Here is a 19,674-nt window from a genome sequence, read left to right as displayed (position 1 = left end):
AGAGGCAGCTGACACGGCCTTGAAGGGGGGAGAACAAGGTGCCTGGTCTGCTGGTGTTCATTGTGCTTCAGAGGTCACTGATCTTTCTCTTTCCCTGCCAGAAAATGTTGATTTGAAAAAATAGGAAAATTTTGCATTGATGAACAGATTTTTTTTTCAGAATTTGGACAAACATTTCAGTCTTTGGTGTGGTTTGATACAACTTTTTGGTTAGCAGGCCCACTCTGTGCACTGTTCTGCTGAAACCATTGCCACTAGCCTTATGAAAATGCAGCACTACTAAGAGGACAGTTAAAATTCCTGTGGTTAATGTTTTTGAGGAATTTCATTTTATAGGATATTTTGCTTTGCCTTTCCATCTCTGGATAAAAGAAAATTTTGAAGGGTCCTAAGTCCTATGAAACAGAAATTGTCTGGTTGGAGATTTCTCCACTCTTCTCCCTCAAGTGCTGTTTTAACCCATCAGTGACACAGACATTTTCAAATTAAAACTTTTAAGTCACATATCACTCATTTATTGCGTGACTGAGAGATCTGTGTGTGTATATGACACATAAAATTGCACAGATCTGATATGTTTCAAGTAGACCCAGAATAATTATTTTAAACTTTTAATATTCACTAATAGCATTTCAAATTACATATAACAAGCATTTTTATGTATTTAAAAAAATAGGGAAAAGTTACTAGAATGTAGGTATTTCAGTGTTGTTTTAAAACTAGACGTTGTGTTAAAGTTGCTATATTTTAAGATGTCAAAAGAATTACCAGTGAATGTGATTATAATGAAACGTTGCTCTTGTTGTTATGGAAACCAACTTTTAAAACTGCTGTGCAGGGTGAGAAATTACATGGTGCCATTTTGGTGAGCCCCTTTTTATAGTTTTCCATTATTTTGCTTTTGAAGAATTTTAAACAGCTGGCACTAGCGTTGTTAAGTATATTAGACTGCTCTCAAGTTGTACCTTTGTTTTGGTCCAGTGATTTGGAGTCAGCTCTGGTGACGTGCACATCCCAGACATGGCACATCCTGCAGCACCCATGGGCTCGTGTCTGGGGGTTCTGCCCTCCCAAAGGCTGGTTTGGCTGAGCTTTACTTGGAGGGTTTGCATTTCTCTTTAGTTTCTCCTGTGCAGGGGAGAGGTCCTATCCAAGAGCTGTCCCAAACTGAGACTTACGGATCTCCTAGAAAGGGATTAGAGCTATTCATGAGATGGGATTGTGGCTCACGTGCTTAGACACTTCATGGCAAGGGGCAGGTGACACTGTCCCCTGCTCCTGCTGTGGGCAGGTCACTCCGTGGTGTAAAGTGCATGTTTGGTCCAGGAGCAGAGACCCCAAATCCTGGCACAGCTGAGTCACCCAACACCACTGCAATCTGCAGAATGCCTTCCCCAGGAGGGAACTGCAGGATACCAAAACAATTACTTTTTTTCTAATGTTGTTTTTATGGTGAGGATGAGAATTTATAGCATTAGGAAGGAATTCATAACAGAACTGAAATGAACTCTGAGGCTTCCAGGTGTAAAGCAAGCTCTAAATTGCAGGCTTCAGGAAGGGATGTTCTGACATACCTTCCTGTCTGTTGTGTATTCCTTGTGACTGACTCTGAGTAATAGGTGCTTTGTAGACAGGCTCTAGATCAAAACTGGAGCAGCTCCCACAGGACACTACTGGAGGGTGCAGAGTGATAAATTACCTCGTATCCCATCCAGGATCATCTCATGATGTATCTGATAAGTTCCTGTGGACAAGGCTTCTTTCCAGGCTAATCTGTGTGGCACAAGTGCCCTAAACTTCCCACCTAGGGGAAAGAGAGGATGGAGGTATAGAAATTTTTTTCAGTCCTTCTCATGAAGCTTCTTCTGCATTCGGGTGTAATTAAGAATTCACTGGAATGTGGAAGGATTGGGAAGGATGTGGAAGGATTGTCATTTGGAAAAGCAACTCAGAGGTTTGAATTTGTCCTCAAGTGAGTATTCCATGGAGAAAAGCCCAGTGGAATCACTTACCTGAAAGCAGCTGAGCTCCCTGGGCACTGGGCCCTCAGCTGCCATCCCTTTTCCTCCCTGGCAGCACGTTTACTTCTCCATGTGCAGTCAGCCATTGGAGACATGGGCAGGTCTGTCACCTCCCATCTTCCCCCTGAGCCTGGTCCTGGTGTCAGCCCTCAGGATGGCACCTCAGCCTTAGAATTTAGCCTCATACAAAAGGGAAAGGATCCACCTCATGTTGGCCCTGGGCTGCTGCAAAAGGCAGGGGTTTGCTTTGTGCTTCCACCTGTTTCCGGGAGTTTGAAGAGACTCCATCTGTTTTGAGGTCACAAAATTACAGAATGGGTCAGTTTGGAAGGGAGCACAGTGGATCATCTGATCCCTGCTCCAGCAGGGTTATCCCAGAGCACAAGGCACAGGATTTTGACCAGACAGTTCTTGAGTATCTCCAGTGAGGGCGAGTCCACAGCATCCCTGGGCACTGTGTTCCATTTTGTGGTCACCTACACAGTAAATTCTTCCTCCTCTAAGTACTTTTTCTTCTGCTAAGAGTAGATCAGATGCAGACCCCTGATGCCTTTGGCTGCAGCTTTAAAACTCTGTTACTTACAGGGAAAGCCAGTTTTCCTTCTGAAGTGATGACAAGGATCAGTTTTTCTCTCCAAATGCCGTTCATATTTGTTTACAGTGGGAGTAAAATGTGGTGTCACGAACACAGCTTCAAATACTTTGAATGTCTTGCAACACAAGAAAATAAATTACCAACACATCCATCACTTAGAATTAGATTATTCTGTGCTTTATCCACCTTTTTTTAAGAAAAAATTGATTTTCAGCTGTGCATAGGCTGTGCTTTTAGCTCATGTATAATGCAGATGAGGGGAGAAGCTAGCTGGAGGCAAAATCAGAGTTTAGATAGGCTGTTTATAGGGGCGACCTTTCCTTAAAATTTCTTTTTTTTTTCACGCTGCACATCACAGAGATTTAAAATCCTCACTGACTCCTGGAAACACAGCTCCGGGAGGACAAAGGATGATACATTCTTAACGAGTGTGTAAAGTATAGTAGTTCTAAAGACAATAAATGCAAGGTCAAATTAGGGCAAAACAGTTAATTACCCACTTCATTATTGTCAAGGTTAATACAGTATTTGGACACAAAGCTGTTTTTCATCTCCTCCTGGAAACAAGGCAAGACAGCCTCTCTCCCAGACAGATCCATTATAGCTTATCGCGGCAGGGCAGGCTGCTGCAGAGGCACCATGAAGGATGGGTGCTGTCAGCAGGCTCCGGGGCAGGCGCCCAGCCTGTCCAGAGCGCGCTGCGAGTGCGATGGGAGCTGCAGCTCCAGCCTGAATTCCCGGAGACTGCGCCCCATCGATTGCATGGACGGGGGGAACGGTAGCGTGAAATTCCCCGGCGCTCCTTCATCTGCGGGAGCATTGATCCCTCCCGAGGTGCGCAGTGCACTGGAAAACGGCCTTTAATCATCGTGGAGTATCGACCGTGGCCAGCCCCTCCTGCCCTGCGCAGCCCTGTGGGAGCTGGGCCCAACGAAGGGCTCCGTCCCAGTGCTCCATACAGGACAAGGTGTTGAACAGGTTTCCATGACATGACCCCAGCAGACAGAACAAAGGCCTTGAAATCTTAGCCCATCAGGCTTGGCGAAGAGTACTTTGCTTTTATCTACTTTTCCTGCAGCAGCTCTGACAATTCCTTAAGTTTAAAAGTGCAAAGACCAGTAAGAGGTAAAAAAATTTATTAAACAATCTCTTTAAATATATCTAGAATACCAAGAGAGACAGAATCCCCTCCTCCTCCTCACATTATTTTCAGTTTATAAAGCCTTTAAAATCAGAAAAACTAGTCTGGTTCCTATGACACTAATTATCATTATACCTCTTTCCATTATAGCCCTTTTCTGTTACATTTTCTTTCAAGGTTTTTGTTTCGCTTTTTAAGTTAGAGTTCAAATTTCCCAACATTTGTGATTCCTGCTATTGTATGTTTGTCCCGTGAGGTTTTCCCTCTGCTCACTGATACAGTGCCCAGAGTCCACAATCCCAAACCAAGACTCCACATCATCAGTCCAGCTTTTCCACTGAAGTAATTCCTTGGAACCTGCATGCTCCTCGTGGGCCTGGCACTAACATTAGGCTTTCAGGTTTGGGAATTTGGGCTGTGGTTATGGTAGCTCCCAATCTCAGGCTTCTTTCTGCAAATCCTGTGCTTCCCAGGAAAGCTGTGGGTGCTGGTGAGCCCCCAGCACACACTTTCTGTCTAGAAATCACTTCATGACACGTTAACATGGTACAACATATGTTTTATTCCTTATAACATCTTACCTGATTTAATTTTTTTAATTTTGATGCTCTGCTCATTCTTACAGAGAAATTACTTTTATTACTCCTTTATACCAATACCTTCTTTGGGATATTAATTTGTTTTTTCAATCTAGTAAATTGTTTTGTCCACCAGGGAGTTACACTCCAGAGTTACACTCCAATGTACTCCAGAATTGTGTATAAACATCTTAAGTTCTATTCAGATAGCAAAACACTTAAGAATATAGAGCATTTCCCAGGGTCTTGGTGAAACACTTCCTAAATTTTCTTCTCCATGGACACTACTGACAAGAATGGTGCTAGATATTTCCTTGGAAAATATCAAGCTGGTGTAGGCTGTCTGATTTAGCCTGGGAGCATCTCACCAAGTCTGTCCTTCCACGTAAGTGAAACACAAAATTTAAAAAAAAGCCAAAGCAAGTAGAAATACCGTTGTTGTTTTTGGCGATAAATATCATAATTGATAATAATTGTTATTTGTAGTAACAAAGCACTGACTTCAGCAGAAAGTGTGCCCCTGGAACAGGTACATTTTATCCTCCTTTTGTGCCGGCCATTTTCATTTTCTCATGGAAAAGAATCTGAAGCCATTAGAAATTGCAGCCATCACACTTGGAACTCACTGTTTGCCAGTGATCATCCTTAAAATGCTGGGATAAAAGAAGAGGGGTTTAGTTCTTAATCCCCTTAACTTCATCAGTCAGGATGAGACAGCACTGAGGTCCCAGCCAGAGCTATCCAAGACAGCTCCATCAGGCTGGGGCTTCAGTGGCAAATGCTTTTTTTTTTTTTTTTTGAAAGCCAGAATTTCCTATAAGTACTATTAGTACTATTTTTAAATCCTCATAATCAAAAAGGTTACTCCCACGCATGAACCTGTCTGTAGAAAATCCCTGAGCTGCAGGGATTTGTCAGCAGCGAATTCCCTGACATATAAACACTCAGCTGAGGGTGTCTGAAAATCCTGCTTCCAGACAGTGTGTGTGCCTGGAGGAGCAGTGGGACAACTCTTCCCTGTAATGGAAGAGGCCACTCTGCTCCAGGGGCTCCCTGTGGCTCCGGGGCTTTTCTGTGCAGAGCCAGCGCGGCTGCTGCAGGGAACCTCTCCTTTGTGAAGGCCAGTCCCGTGGAGAGTGTTAAATTGGCATTTTCCTCCTCAGCAGGCGTTAGCGCAGGGGAGCGGGGTGGAAGTTGGGGATTTCAATCTTGTTTTCAATTATAAGCATTTCATTGTCGAATGTTGCTGGTTTATTAAGTGATAATTAAATATGAATGATCGCGCAGTCATCCTGCCAAACAGGCTGTGGCAGAATGAAACCAATTCCTCTCATCCTGCTGAATGGCTCTGTAGGTGAAAGGAGTGATCTATTTGCTGTCCCTTATTTTTGCTGTCCTATTGTTCCAGTACCACTGGCTTCAAAATAGCAAACTAGGCAAGTAATTACAGACATAAATCAGAGCAGGGAGCAGCGTGAGGTCACAACTGCTTTGCTTTTCGTCTGCCTCTTCTCAGCTGCCTTTTGCTGGGAGACAGAGAAGTACATTCCTGTTAATTTTGTGACCTTAGGAGTGATTAAATGCTTTTTTTTGACAAAGTTTGAACGCCTGAGTGCTTTCAAATAGGGGTTGAGCAGCCCCGGTATGCTTGGAACAAAGGAACGAGTGCGGAGCAAGTGACCAGGCTGGATCTGATATGCCGTGGTTGGTGTGCATTATTCCACAGTCAGTGTCTGATACACCATGGTTGGTGTGCATTATTCCACAGTCAGTGTCTGATACACTGAGGTTGGTGTGCATTATTCCACAGTCAATATCTGATACGATGAGGTTGGTGTGCATTATTCCACAGTCAGTGTCTGATACACTGAGGTTGGTGTGCATTATTCCACAGTCAGTGTCTGATACACTGAGGCTGGTGTGCATTATTCCAGTCAGTATCTGATACACCATGGTTGGTGTGCATTATTCCACAGTCAGTATCTGATAGGCCGTGGTTGGTGTGCATTATTCCACAGTCAGTGTCTGATACGCTGTGGTTGGTGTGCATTATTCCACAGTCACTATCTGATAGGCTGTGGTTGGTGTGCATTATTCCACAGTCAGTATCTGATAGGCCGTGGTTGGTGTGCATTATTCCACAGTCAGTGTCTGATAGGCCGTGGTTGGTGTGCATTATTCCACAGTCAGTGTCTGATACGCTGTGGTTGGTGTGCATTATTCCACAGTCAGTGTCTGATACATTGTGGTTGGTGTGCATTATTCCACAGTCAGTGTCTGATACACTGAGGCTGGTGTGCATTATTCCAGTCAGTATCTGATACACCATGGTTGGTGTGCATTATTCCACAGTCAGTGTCTGATACATTGTGGTTGGTGTGCATTATTCCACAGTCAGTGTCTGATACACCATGGTTGGTGTGCATTATTCCACAGTCACTATCTGATAGGCTGTGGTTGGTGTGCATTATTCCACAGTCAGTATCTGATAGGCCGTGGTTGGTGTGCATTATTCCAGTCAGTGTCTGATAGGCCGTGGTTGGTGTGCATTATTCCAGTCAGTATCTGATACACCGTGGTTGATGTGCATTATTCCACAGTCAGTGTCTGATAGGCCGTGGTTGGTGTGCATTATTCCACAGTCACTATCTGATAGGCCGTGGTTGGTGTGCATTATTCCATAGTCAGTATCTGATAGGCCGTGCTTGGTGTGCATTATTCCACAGTCACTGTCTGATAGGCCGTGGTTGGTGTGCATTATTCCACAGTCAGTGTCTGATAGGCCGTGGTTGGTGTGCATTATTCCACAGTCAGTGTCTGATAGGCCGTGGTTGGTGTGCATTATTCCACAGTCAGTGTCTGATACGCTGTGGTTGGTGTGCATTATTCCACAGTCAGTATCTGATAGGCCGTGGTTGGTGTGCATTATTCCACAGTCAGTGTCTGATACGCTGTGGTTGGTGTGCATTATTCCTCAGTCAGTGTCTGATAGGCCGTGGTTGGTGTGCATTATTCCACAGTCAGTGTCTGATACACCATGGTTGGTGTGCATTTTTCCACAGTCAGTATCAGATACACCACGGTTGGTGTGCATTATTACACCATCAGTATCTGCTGTCCCTGCTTGGTTCCCAGTGCACCATGGTCAATGTGTAGCACAGGCTGGAGCCCAGAGAGGGAAATCTCCTTGGGATGCCCACAGTGACTCTGTTGAAAAGCTCAGTAAGTCAAGTAAGATGCAGCCAGAGATACTTACCCAAAGTAAATCAGCAAAGCAAATGTGTTTTCAGCAGAGCCTGGCTGATTTATGGCCCTGGCCACCGATCTGTACATCTTATCCTTGTCAGGTGTTTGTAAACGTGCAGTGGTGCTCAATGGCAGTCCCCAGGTGAAAAATGGATGCAGTCACCTGTTGCAGCCTTCAGGTGGTACTGGCTAAAAAAACGAACTCTTTCTTGATGAGAGCTGTGAGCCAGCACTGCTCACCTCCCGTCCTACCAGGAGCACCAGTGTTTTGGACACAAAGGAGAGGGGATGGGTGGGGGGATCTGTGGAAGGCTTTGCAGTAGTGGGACACAGACGAGGCCAGCACTTTGCATTGCTGATGTGCGTGTCCTGGAGCCATGGCTGTGCACCACGGTCTGCTGGGTGCTGTGTGTGACAAAGAGATTTAGTTAACTATTGCCCTCTTTCCCAAGTGTCTTGTACACTAAGTTGACTAAGAGGCAATCCTCAGTGGGACTCCGATACTCATGAACATACTGTTTTGTAGAAAGAAAAAATCAAGAAAATTCAATGCCTGCTTAACTACACTTTTACTGCTACTGTACTTAACTATACTTTTAACTGCTACTTTTCATTCCAGCAGTTGGTTAAAATAACACATAGAAGTGACCACGGAATGATTTTCATTTACCTTATCCATGCCCTGTAAATCAGATTCAGCCCACCAGTGTGGCGTGATGTGGACAACTGAATAATAACCAATGAAAAATAAGTAGCGGGTTGAAATGTCTCTATTGTTGGTTGCTGAACACCCACCTCTGTAACTGGGCTTTTTGAGAGTGTCTTGGGGTTGCACGCCAAATCCCAGCTTGTGGTCTTCACTGAACTTAAACATTTCTTCATGTCCCACTGTAATTATTTATTGAGGGGTTTTTTTAGCAATGAGATATGTGACTGAAGAACATAAGACATTGCTCCGGGTATTCCCGAGAGGACAACAGACTTTTTTACTTTTTGGTGGGTTTTTTTGGTGCTAAACAAAAATCCGTATTTAATCAAAGCAATTTTTTTATTCCCAGACTATTGTTCGCGGAAACAAGCCTCGAAAGGATACTTCAATCAACGGCCTGCTGGAGGAGTTTGACAATATCTCGGTGACACGATCCAATTCCCTGCGGAAGGAAAGCCCTCCCACCCACCACCAAGGAAACGCCAACCACGTGCCGAGGCACCAGGAGGAAAATGGCTACATCACGTACTCCCAGTACTCCAGCGAGTCAGACACCACCACAGACTACGTCGTGGAGAAATTCCGAGACAAGGCTCTGTACGGGGAGGAGCTGGACAGGTACTACAAGGGCAGCTACGCCGCCAAGCAGAATGGGCACATGATGAAGGTGACATCCCGGGACATCTACTACTCGGAGGTGACACCCCTGCAGTCAGACCTCTCCAGGTTCCTCCCAGATTACCACGCACACCTGGAGACCAAGCCCAAGCCGCTGGAATACGGCGGCCTGAAGCTGGAGTATCAGCGGATCCCCAGCGGATCCTCCCTGGACTACAGAGATCCCTTTCCTTACGCCCCATCCCGAGCGTCGCTGCAGAGCGAGTGCCCCAAGGAGAGGCTGGAATACGGTGACAGTGACTGGGGACACGGCCTCAGCAAGGATGACTATGATAAGAGGCCAAAGTCATCCTACGTGGACCCTGCGAGCCCTCAGCCCACCATACGGCAGAGATCCCGGTCAGGCTCCGGCCTGCAGGAGCCGGCCATGCCCTACGGAGCAAGCGCCTTCAAAGCACACCAGCAAGGACATTCCTACAGCTCCTACACCTACCCCCGCCTGTCCGAAACCGCAGCAGGCATTCCCAAGGTAACCGCTCCTGCCTGGGCAGGGATCGGCCTCTCCCCAAGGGGAGGGCAGAAAGGAAAAGGGCAAGGAGCCGTGCTTGGGCACACGATGCTAAACGTGGCTGGTAACATCCCCGAGAGTGTGGCTGCTCCTTGGCAGGTGGGGAAACCCGCCCACTTTGCCTGGGGCTATGAAAATGGATGTCAGGGAGAAGTGAGTTTGAGATAAGTATTTAAAGGTAGGTTTGGAGATGCCCATGTTCTGGGGGTTTTATTTGAAATTCCCAATAAGCACAGGTTCTTTGGCAGTTTTTTGTAGCGGAGTTCATAAGCCTGAGCAGATCTCAGCAGGAGGTGAGGCGCTGGTCTGGTTTGTGTATCAGATACTTCTGTGGTTGAATTGTTACTGTACAAGGCTGAAACATCTGTGCTTCAGTATTTGTACTGGATTTATGCTGTCTTTATATTACAAGGTTTATTAGCTCTTCATTGCTCACGAGAGCAGGGCCTTACTCCTTTCTGCTTCATTTTTAAGCATTGAAATGAAATCAAAGCAGCTGATCTCACCCAAGACATTTTAGATGTAGTTTAAGAAAGGATTTATGTGCAAGAAAGCATTTCAGCCATGTTATCTAAAAGTACCTCCTCTACACCAGTCTGTCCCTGCTCTGCCACACAAGGTGTATAACCTACACAGGCTTTCCAACCCTGCTTGCACGTGTGCTGTGACCGCTTGTTCCGTTCAGAGAAGAGTACTTTTCTCACACCTCTAGTCACATAACCTTCTTAAGCATCTAATATTCTTCAAGAGATGCATTTTCAATGTAGTTTGTACTGAACAGCACTGAGTTCCCCTAGCAACGGGCACTTTGTTGATCATTTTCCCGAGTCTGGGGTTGCTGTGACTTTTCATGTGCTGCGGTAGGTGACTGTCAGTGATGAGATCCTTTGTGCTCTCTAATGATACCTACAGTGCATTTTTTTACTGGCTGTGTCCTGCTGCAGTCCCAGGTCTCTGCAGATCCGTGATATCCCCCTGTTGGAGGTGTGCCTGGTCGTGCTTCCTTAGGTTTTGGCTGCTTTGCCTTTCCCGTGGTGCAGTGCCCCATGGGAAAGGGTGAGTGATGCATTTTTCATCCCTCTTTGCCTTGAAGCACAGAGCTGGGCTTTGGAGCTTGAGGATAAATCATGGGGGGAGTAGAAAAGTTACCAGGTCTCTTTAGGTGCCTTTCCACAGCTCAGGGTGTGGTGGGAGGAGTGTGTGTGGTAATTAACTGAGCACCAGTGGGGCATTGTGTGGATGCTGGAAGCTGGGAGGAAAAGCTGCAATGGGTTAGCTGCCATTTCCTTCACTGAAATCAGAGTTCTGTCAGAGTTTAGAAAGAAGAAGGACAAATCCAGTAATTCAGAGATCCTGCAGCACCTGCTTCTGCCAATTTTACACCATTCAGTAGGGCAGAAGACAGGTGTTTTTATAGGACTCCAGCACTGTGAAAAATATCCCATTAAAATGCAGTAACAACTTTTATTAAGAAAGAATACGCCTCTGTGAAAGATTTATTGTGAGCTGTCTCTCTGCTCAGAGCATCAAAAACACTCCTACAACCTTGGTGTATTGAAACTTGATGATTCACTGTTAAATGCAGCAGTTCAATTCCCAAACCTGTCCACAGCTCCTGGAAGTGAATAGGAGTTTCTTGTCTTGGATGATTGCTGAAAAATCTTCTTTTGAAGGAGGCATTAGTAAGATAATGGTTCATCAAATGGGCTTACTAAATGGGAGTCAGATCTCAAATCAGATATTTTACAAATGAGATTTGGTTTAAAGTATAATTAAAAGGGATGAAAAAGTAAATGAAAAAGTCTGCAGGCACAAATGTGTGGCATCAAAGTGTGTTTAACAAGGATGTTCATTTGGCCTGTAAATGTGAAGAGCAGATTTACTTCAGTATTATTGGCAGGTAAGAGATGTCAGCTAAATCAGATGTCTGCCCTGTTTCATCATCAGTGATTTCAGAGTTGTTACATCAGAAGACTTGCCCTGCCCTGGCCTTGGCCACTGCTGTGCAGTGGAACCATGGAGGTGTAGGAAGCCAGAGGCTCAGATTTGGCTCCCTCTGACCCACCCCTGTGTCACCCAGCTGCTCTGCTGTCCTGCAGACCAGCTCTTGGACAGCTGCATGGAGTTGCAGAGTCTGCAGAGTTGGTGTGCCACCTCAATATTGTCTCACAGTATCGAAATCATTGTGCCAGGCTGGCTTATTTTTGGCCACTCTGTACTGCATGGGGTTTTACCCTCCTCTTCATCACAGGCAGCCCTCTTAACTTCTGACACCAAGCCCTATTATTCCAAAGCTCCTTTCCCTGTCATTTTCCAGAAAGAGCTCTGTGACCCTCTCCTGTCCCTGTTTAAATGATGCCTGCTCCCCCTTTGCTACCTGGTACTGCAGTAACATAGCAGAAGTGTGTCTCACCATCATCCTCTGTGTCCCTCTGTCTCACAAAGACATTTCCAGCCTGGCAAAGACAGGGCCAAGCCTTCACTGTCAGAAATCCCCTCCTTCTTTCCCTCTCTTCCCATTCACGCGCCAGCGGCTGTGCGTGAGTGCTGCCTGCCACCTCTGTGTGTGGAACAGGGAGTCGTGGGGATTTCCAGCAGCAAAGCACCAGGAGTAACCCTCGCCTTTGCCATCTCTGTGTGATTTACAGACCATCCCCTCTACACCCTTCACCTGGCCAACCAAGGCTGATCCCATGGAAACCCTTTGCATGTGAGGGAGGGCAGAGTCCATCCCCTGGGACTGGGGGACGCGGCTCTGGGCGCAGGGCTGTGTCTGCCGCAGTCCCGCTGCAGAGCACTCGGGGACACCCGCTCTGCTGAAAGGCTGCCCAGGAGCCTCCTCGTGGGGAGGGCACCCTCAGAACAAGCAGGTGTTCCCTCTGCTTGCAGTACATGACAGGCATCCCTGTCACCAGGGTGGGAGCTGAAATGAGTTTAGGCACAGCACTACATCCATGTTTTAATGGCAAAAACACCCGAGTGCCGATGCGGCCGTGTGCAATGCAGGAGACACCACTGTGCCGTGATGGATGTCGTGTCAGAGCTTCAGCTGCTCCTTTGACCTGAGCTTGGATGAGTGCAGGACTGTTTTCTTCTTTCCTTGGTAGTATTTAAAGCATTTCTGTTTGGTAGGTGACTGCACTCAGTAGCAGAAATAGAATTCTGGAAAAAAGTGCATTCGATTGTGCTGTGATGGGAGCACTGCATCAGGACACAGGCTTGGAGGAGAGCTTCAGCTGATTTACTCATTAAAGCTCCTGACTTTTTGTAACAATTCTTGGGATTCAGGAAGTGGGTTCACAGTGTACAGCGATGCTAACCTCAAAAAGCTTCCGAAAATTCTTAGCAAGCACACGAAACACCTGAATTTTTATTCTAAAATTTCACTGCAGAATATTCTTTTGCCATATTGTTAAGCTCAGGGCATACTCAGAAATACCAGACATGGGTGAAGCCTCAAATAATCGATTGGCATGGCCTTGAATTTCTAGACCAGTTTTCCCCATCTCAGTGATTATAAAGAAAATGGTGTATTTATAGCCAAAGTACTAATTTATTTGTCCCTACGTACACAGATAGGACAGGGTTAGATTGAGTTCCCCTCCCTCCACCAAACCATCTGAGCCCTTTTCCGCGTTAATTAGTTTGGCAGGAAATCCACGGTGTCTCTGACTCCCTTCTCTCTGATGGCAGTCCCTGCCTGCAGGAGCGAGGGCAGTGGTGGCTGTGATGTTGTGGATTGCTGCCGCAGCAGCCCCAGCACCCCGGGAGGCGCTGCACGGCCCTGCCCGTGCCCCCATGGCGGGAGGCTGCCCGCGGGCGAGCCTCGCATGGCAGCAGGCTCCAGCTTTTCCAGGGAAACCTGGAGCAGCCCCTCCGGAGAGGCGTTCCCTCTTCCCCGCCAAAGCTCCCGGGGAGTGAAAGGACAGGCTCGTGCGGGAGGAGGGAAAGCGCCGGCAGAAGATCGCACTGGAGCCTTTTGTGCCCCACCGAGGCGACTCCAGCTCCAAACTCCTCCTCGCTGTGCAGAGCCCGCGGTGATAAATTGATGCTGCGGCAGATTTTTTTTCCCTTTTTTTTTTCTTTTTTTTTTTTGCAGTCTTAGCATAAAATGGTCAAATGATGTTCCACCGCAGAATTCAATTTCACAGTTCAGTTGGGTCCTTGATTACACTGCCAAATTCAGATTAATGTGCATTTAACTAACATGGATCAGGGACTCCTGGCCGGCAGCCAGCAGTAATAGTAGCAACCGTGAGCTGTGTAGAGTTTGCTGCTCTGTCCATCCCTGTGCACTGCCACTGAAATTGATTGATTAAATGAACTCATTGCCATAATTATTTGTAATTGTGCTACATGATGAGCCTGTGTCAAACCGCCCCCCTGCCCTGAGATGCTCCACACATCATCAGGAGTCACATATTGTAAATGTGAAGATGTTCTTTTCCAGAGGAAAAAAAGAGAATTTTGGGGTGGGTTTTTTTTTTTTTTGTTCTACATCTTTGGGGGGGGGGGGGTTAGTTTAGATAGAAGCAAGCAAATTATTATGTTTGTAAATGTGAAGTATTTGTTAGCCTTCAACATAAGAAGCTTAGACAAGCTTGGAAAATACAAATAATAGGAAGCAACCTACAAATGATCAAGGCTTCCCATTGGGATAATTTCCTTTGCGATTTTCTCTGATTTCACATGAAAATTAGCAGTTTTGTGACACTGCAGTTAAGTAGTGTGTCGCTGTGGTAAATGATTTAAGAAATGGTGAATTGAATTAGGCTCCTCGTCAAACTCATGTAAGCAGTCACTCAAACAACAGCTGGCAGCTCGGCAAGACAGGAGGTGACAGCGATGTTAGGGCACCACCACCTCCACAAGAGGAGGTTGAGTTATCCCTGAATGGCTGGAGAAAAACTTAGGAAAAGCCTAAGGGCTGGGACTTAAAATCCAGGTACTGCTAAGGCACAGATTGGAATTTGCCAGAGGGCAGATTTTGGCTGGATGTGACAGGGATGGATTCTTGGAGGAAATGGCCCAGAGAGCCTGCAGGGCACTGCAGATGCAGAGCAAATACACGTTTTTTTGGGCATAGCTCCCTTCCAACCCAGGCCATCCTGTGATTCAGCAAAGACTGTTGAATGCACACAGGTACCTGCACAGAGGAATGGACCTGAGAGCCCAGATGTGCTGGAGCTGCCCAGCCTCATGTGCTGAGGGCACTGCAGCCCTCAGGGGTCTGAAAATCCCTGCCCAGACTGGGGCGGCAGTGCCACGCTGAGCAGAACGGGTACAGTGTGGGAGCACGTTGTGCCAGCTCTGCTGGGACTCCAGGGGTGCTGCAGACAAACGGAGTGGAGGGGCAGGGCAGGAGGCTGCTCCCTCAGGCTCACTCTCGTGTGTGTGTTTGCAGGTGGATTATGACCGAGCACAGCTGGTCGTCAGCCCACCGCTCTCTGGCTCCGACACCTACCCCCGGGGCCCGGTCAAGCTACCTCAGAGCCAGAGCAAAGTCAGCTACTCCAGCAGCAGCTACCAGTACCCTGTGGTGTACCACAAAGCACCCCACTACCACCAGCCGCCGCTGCAGCCCGGCTCTCCCTACATCTCCACCGCCTCCTACCCCAGCTCCCCGAGCATCACGTCAAGTGCTTATCCCCCCCCGAGCTGGGGCTCCTCCTCGGAGCAGCAGCCCTCCAGGGTGTCCCACGAACAGTTCCGAGCCGCCCTGCAGCTCGTGGTCAGCCCCGGGGACCCCCGCGAGTACCTGGACAACTTCATCAAGATCGGGGAGGGCTCCACGGGGATCGTGTGCATCGCCACCGAGAAGCACACCGGGAAGCAGGTCGCCGTGAAGAAGATGGACCTCAGGAAGCAGCAGAGGAGGGAGCTGCTCTTCAACGAGGTACGTGGGTTTGGATAGAGCCCCAGGTTTTTCAGGCAGCAGGTTCAACAGGAGACGTGGGCCAATGCCACCACCAAGAGCCACATTAATATCTTTCTAAAAGAGGTGATGAGTCCCACACACATCAATGCTTGTGTAAATATTGTATGGCCGTACCAGTTTCAAGTGAACTACTTCTCCTGGCTTGAAACCTATCATGCTGTCACAGGGAACAGCTCAGAAATGCATCAGCTGGCCCATGCAGTGTATCAGGTGCTCAGACACAGCCCAGCTGCCTTTTTCTGTCTCCTGACACAGTTTATTCTTCCAAGAGGGAGGATCCAAACTAACCTGACTATTCCAGAGCGTGTGCACTGTATTTCTGACATACACGTGCCTTTTGTTTCATCCCTCCTTCCTCTCCTAACCATCAGCACTCCCTTTGCTTTCTTGGTGGTTACTAAGCTAAGAGCTGGCAGTCCCTTTTTATGGAACTGTCCATGTTAATTCTCACATCTCCTTTCCGGAGTGGTTGCAGCCAGTTCAGAGCCCACAGCTGCTTATAGGAGACTGTTTTCTCCAGGTACGTTGTTTTACATCTCAGAACTCTGGTTTCCATTTGCCATCTTTTCACCCACTTTGTTTGGGGCTTGAGAGTACCTTCTGCAGCTTGAAGAGTTTTTGCTTTTTTAACTTTTTTTAACTTTTTACTCCCTTAAAGCATCTGGTGGGTTCACTGCTCCCTTTTTGAGACCACTTGTAAATATCCTGATCAATACCAAAAACACTACTGGGCCCCAAGGAACCTCCTGTGAGAATGAACCTTTTAATTCTATCTTTTGTGTTCCTGTAAGTGTGTTTCCTGTAAGTGTGTCTCCTGTAAGTGTGTCTACCCTCAGCACATGACAGATTGGTTTCTTTAAAACCTTTAAAAAGTCACATTTTTTAATTACAATATTAAACAACAAACTTCACCCGGTTCTTCTTTACACGGTGCATGACTGTCCTGGTGATTTGGGCTTGCCTGTGCCTCTGCTGGAGGCTGTGGTGGCTCTAACTGAGCATCTCTTGAGCAGTAACATCTTGAAGCATGGCCTGCATGCTGTGCAGGACCAAGCTGCTGCCGTGACACGCTCCAGTCGCTTGTGTCAGTCTCTTGTCACTGTGATGAAATCCCTCTGTCTGTAATGAGCCTTGCCGGGCTGTTCTGTCTCCTGGCTGCCGTTCTGACACCCCTCCGAACCCTGTGGCCGTGGTCGTTGTCCTGCCGGGGCTGCCCTTGCCCGTTCTGTGCAGTCCCTGTGAGGTGTGGGATTTGTCATCCCTTGGATCCCCAGCAGGGAGAGCCTGGAGACGCTGATGTCTGCAGGCATTTGGGTGCCTTTGTGTGGGAGCAGTGCCCTAGAGCCAGTGTCCCAGCCTGGCACGGTGCCAGGCCCTGGCACGCTGGGGACAGTGCTCCACAGCCGCCCCTGGAGCCCTGGGCCAGCGCAGTGGCCAAAGGACTGCAGGCCCCACCCCGGGGAGGGGCCCAGGATAGCCAAGGGGTGTTTAAGCCAAACATCAGGCAAGCATGTCCTGAGCCCACTTTTTCTTGGATTTTCTGAGCTGTGCTGGAACCTAGGGGCTGGTGGCTGTATGTGTCCCTTTCTATATCTTTTCTATCTTTTCTCTTTCTCATTCTTCTAATTCCCTCTTTTTGGAATTTTCGAGTAACTTAAAATTGAACTTAAAATCGAATTAAAAGCTTAGAGTTTGCCATGCTGAATGGGCCAAGTTAATGGGCTTTGAGAAGTGTTTTACATGGATTTAAAATTGCACAAAACTTTTTACCAAAGTTCTCTGATTTTTCTTAAGTTGCCAGTAAAATCTTTTGTTTGACCTCTTCAGAATTTGGGATTTCTCCCATGTGTCTCACTCAGAGTACACAAAAACCAGTAAGCCTTTTGAAAGTTTTTTTGAGTGAGTTTTCTGGGGCCTTACTCCAGCATTCTGTTGAAGGTCTGTGCAAAGTGCCATTTACTATGTGATAAAAATGACTTTGATGTGTTGAGCAATTGATCAGGTCAAAAAAAATCTGTTATACTGAAAGCAATTGGCAATAAAAAACAATTAAATAAGCAGGTCTGTTCCTGTAGGCCAAAATAAAACAATTATCTACTGTTTATACTCTACCAACTAGAGATTCTTTCTTCCTCCTGATGCATTTGTGATGATTGATGTTTTTATGTAAATACATTGATTTTGTTTATGTGCTGGCAGAAGGATTGGGGAGGATGTGATTCATCGCAGCACCTCTCCTCAGCACCAGTGCAAAAGAAGGTCAAAACAAGTGTCAGGTAAAGCTTGTGGCATTGCCAGCTCGTCCCTTTGTGCCCTGCAGGTTGTGATCATGAGGGATTACCACCACGAGAACGTGGTGGACATGTACAACAGTTACCTGGTGGCCGACGAGCTCTGGGTGGTGATGGAGTTCCTGGAGGGCGGCGCTCTGACCGACATCGTCACTCACACCAGGTGGGTGCAAAGCAGAGAGGGGAAGAGAGAACTGAGTAACACAGACGTGCATGGAGAATATACATCCATGTATTTTATATGTACACATGGTTAAACCCATACATAGCACACACGGCTGGCTTTACTGCCAGCAGTGAGCCAGAATTGCACATACACTCCTGTGAACAGCAGCATTTGGAAACCAAAGGGAAAGAAACACCTGAGAGGGCCTGAGGGTATTTGCTAACACTGTGGGAGGTAGTTTAGCAGCAACACAACTTCTACCCATTACAAATCTTTTCCCTCTTTGGTGATCTCTGTTGTTGGGTTTGCTGTCATAACCGTGTCTGTTCTGAGGGCGATTTCTCCTCACAAAGGTTATCTCCAAATCCAACCTAAAACATAAGGGCAGAAGTATTTTTATATCAGAATATTTGTGCTTATGGTGGAGCACATTCCCATATTTCAGTTAATATCACACCTTTAAAGTAGGAAATTAGCCAGCACAAGAGCTGCAGTGTATGGAACCGCTCTGCCTCTTCTGAGGGGAGACATTAGATTTTACAGCCCTCTTTACATCTGCTCTTTGCTCATCTGCTTCTGATAAGCTGGATAAAATGAGATAGGGAAGAGGGATTCCTTATTTAATTTCTTCCTCTGGAACAAAAGAAGATTAAAATTTCCACACCTAACCACTGGGAGAGTATTTAGTGGGGCAAGAACAAAAGCAAGGAATTATAAATTGGAAAATTTGTGTTCTCTCCTGCTTTAATGATGCTCTTAGATCCTACCAAGGGTTATAACATAGGTGTTTTATTTTTTAGTGTTACCTTACCTTATGTGCTGAAATAAATCACAATATTGCAAGTATTTGCTGAACCATTAAAAGCTCTATCTAAGATGTTTCTGACAGAAGTTTAACAGCAAACAGATGTTCCCAGGACACCACTTCTTAAGAGCTGTCAGCTATTTTTTAACTCAAAATAGTCTTTACTTAATCATCTACATTTTTTTTTACATTGTATGACCTTCCCTCAAAGATTTTGCTAAAATACTGCAAATGGCAAAGAAAGTTAAAGCAGAAATCTCCATGGGTGTTCTGCTCACGTAGAGGAGATGCTGGGGACAGCAGCGATGGGACAGTGGCACCAGGGTGCACAGCCCATCGCAGGCATTGCACTGTAGCTGAGAGAGTGACCCCAGAGTGGGGTTTCTCAGCTGTGCACAGAAATGAGGACTCGTGTTTGTTTTTCTGCTGAAATAGCCAGAATATTTTTATAGAAGACATAAAAGTGCTCTCAAAGAGCTGCAACTCAGGGCCTGATGTTTTGCCTACACAATTAAGGGTGTTTTTTTCTCATATGTATTCCAGGCCTGTTTCCATCCCAGTAGTGATGCCTGCTTGGCAGGCAGCGAGCTTACTGTAAATAAGGAATTTCCGTGATTTCCCAGAGGGAAACAGGCTGCAGCACATGGCACACTCGGCTTGTGTGGTGCTGCGGGGAGACTAATCCAGGCCTCGCTGCAGGGCTGATCCCCACTCCTCATCTCCCCTTTTATGCCAGAAATGGGACCAGGGACTCACCCCCGGCGCCAGTGCCCAGCAGAGCTCCTGTCTGGTGGTGTGACTGGGACTTGTGCCTCTGCAGCTCCCCTGTGCGCGCCTCCCCCAGCGCTCAGCTGTGCCCTTGCCGTTGCAGGATGAACGAGGAGCAGATCGCCACGGTGTGTCTGTCCGTGCTCAGAGCCCTGTCCTACCTGCACAACCAGGGCGTCATCCACCGCGACATCAAGAGCGACTCCATCCTGCTCACCAGCGACGGCAGG

At 47.0% G+C, this 19,674-nt stretch overlaps 1 protein-coding gene across 5 annotated transcripts in view; it reads left to right on the top strand.

Annotated features, from left to right (window-relative positions):
- Nucleotides 1-19,674, top strand: part of PAK5 (p21 (RAC1) activated kinase 5) — a 159,598-nt gene that overhangs the window by 134,180 nt on the left and 5,744 nt on the right. For all 5 annotated transcript variants that reach the window (XM_063391484.1, XM_063391483.1, XM_063391481.1 and 2 more), the window contains 4 exons: nt 8,640-9,437; nt 14,881-15,372; nt 17,735-17,868; nt 19,548-19,674. In XM_063391484.1, coding sequence (XP_063247554.1) covers nt 8,640-9,437; nt 14,881-15,372; nt 17,735-17,868; nt 19,548-19,674 — 1,551 coding nt within the window. The remainder of the gene's footprint in view (nt 1-8,639; nt 9,438-14,880; nt 15,373-17,734; nt 17,869-19,547) is intronic.

This window comes from Prinia subflava, chromosome 2 (assembly GCF_021018805.1).
Source record: "Prinia subflava isolate CZ2003 ecotype Zambia chromosome 2, Cam_Psub_1.2, whole genome shotgun sequence".
In the NCBI taxonomy this organism is placed as follows: domain Eukaryota; kingdom Metazoa; phylum Chordata; class Aves; order Passeriformes; family Cisticolidae; genus Prinia; species Prinia subflava.
This window is presented reverse-complemented; position numbering and strand designations above follow the sequence as displayed.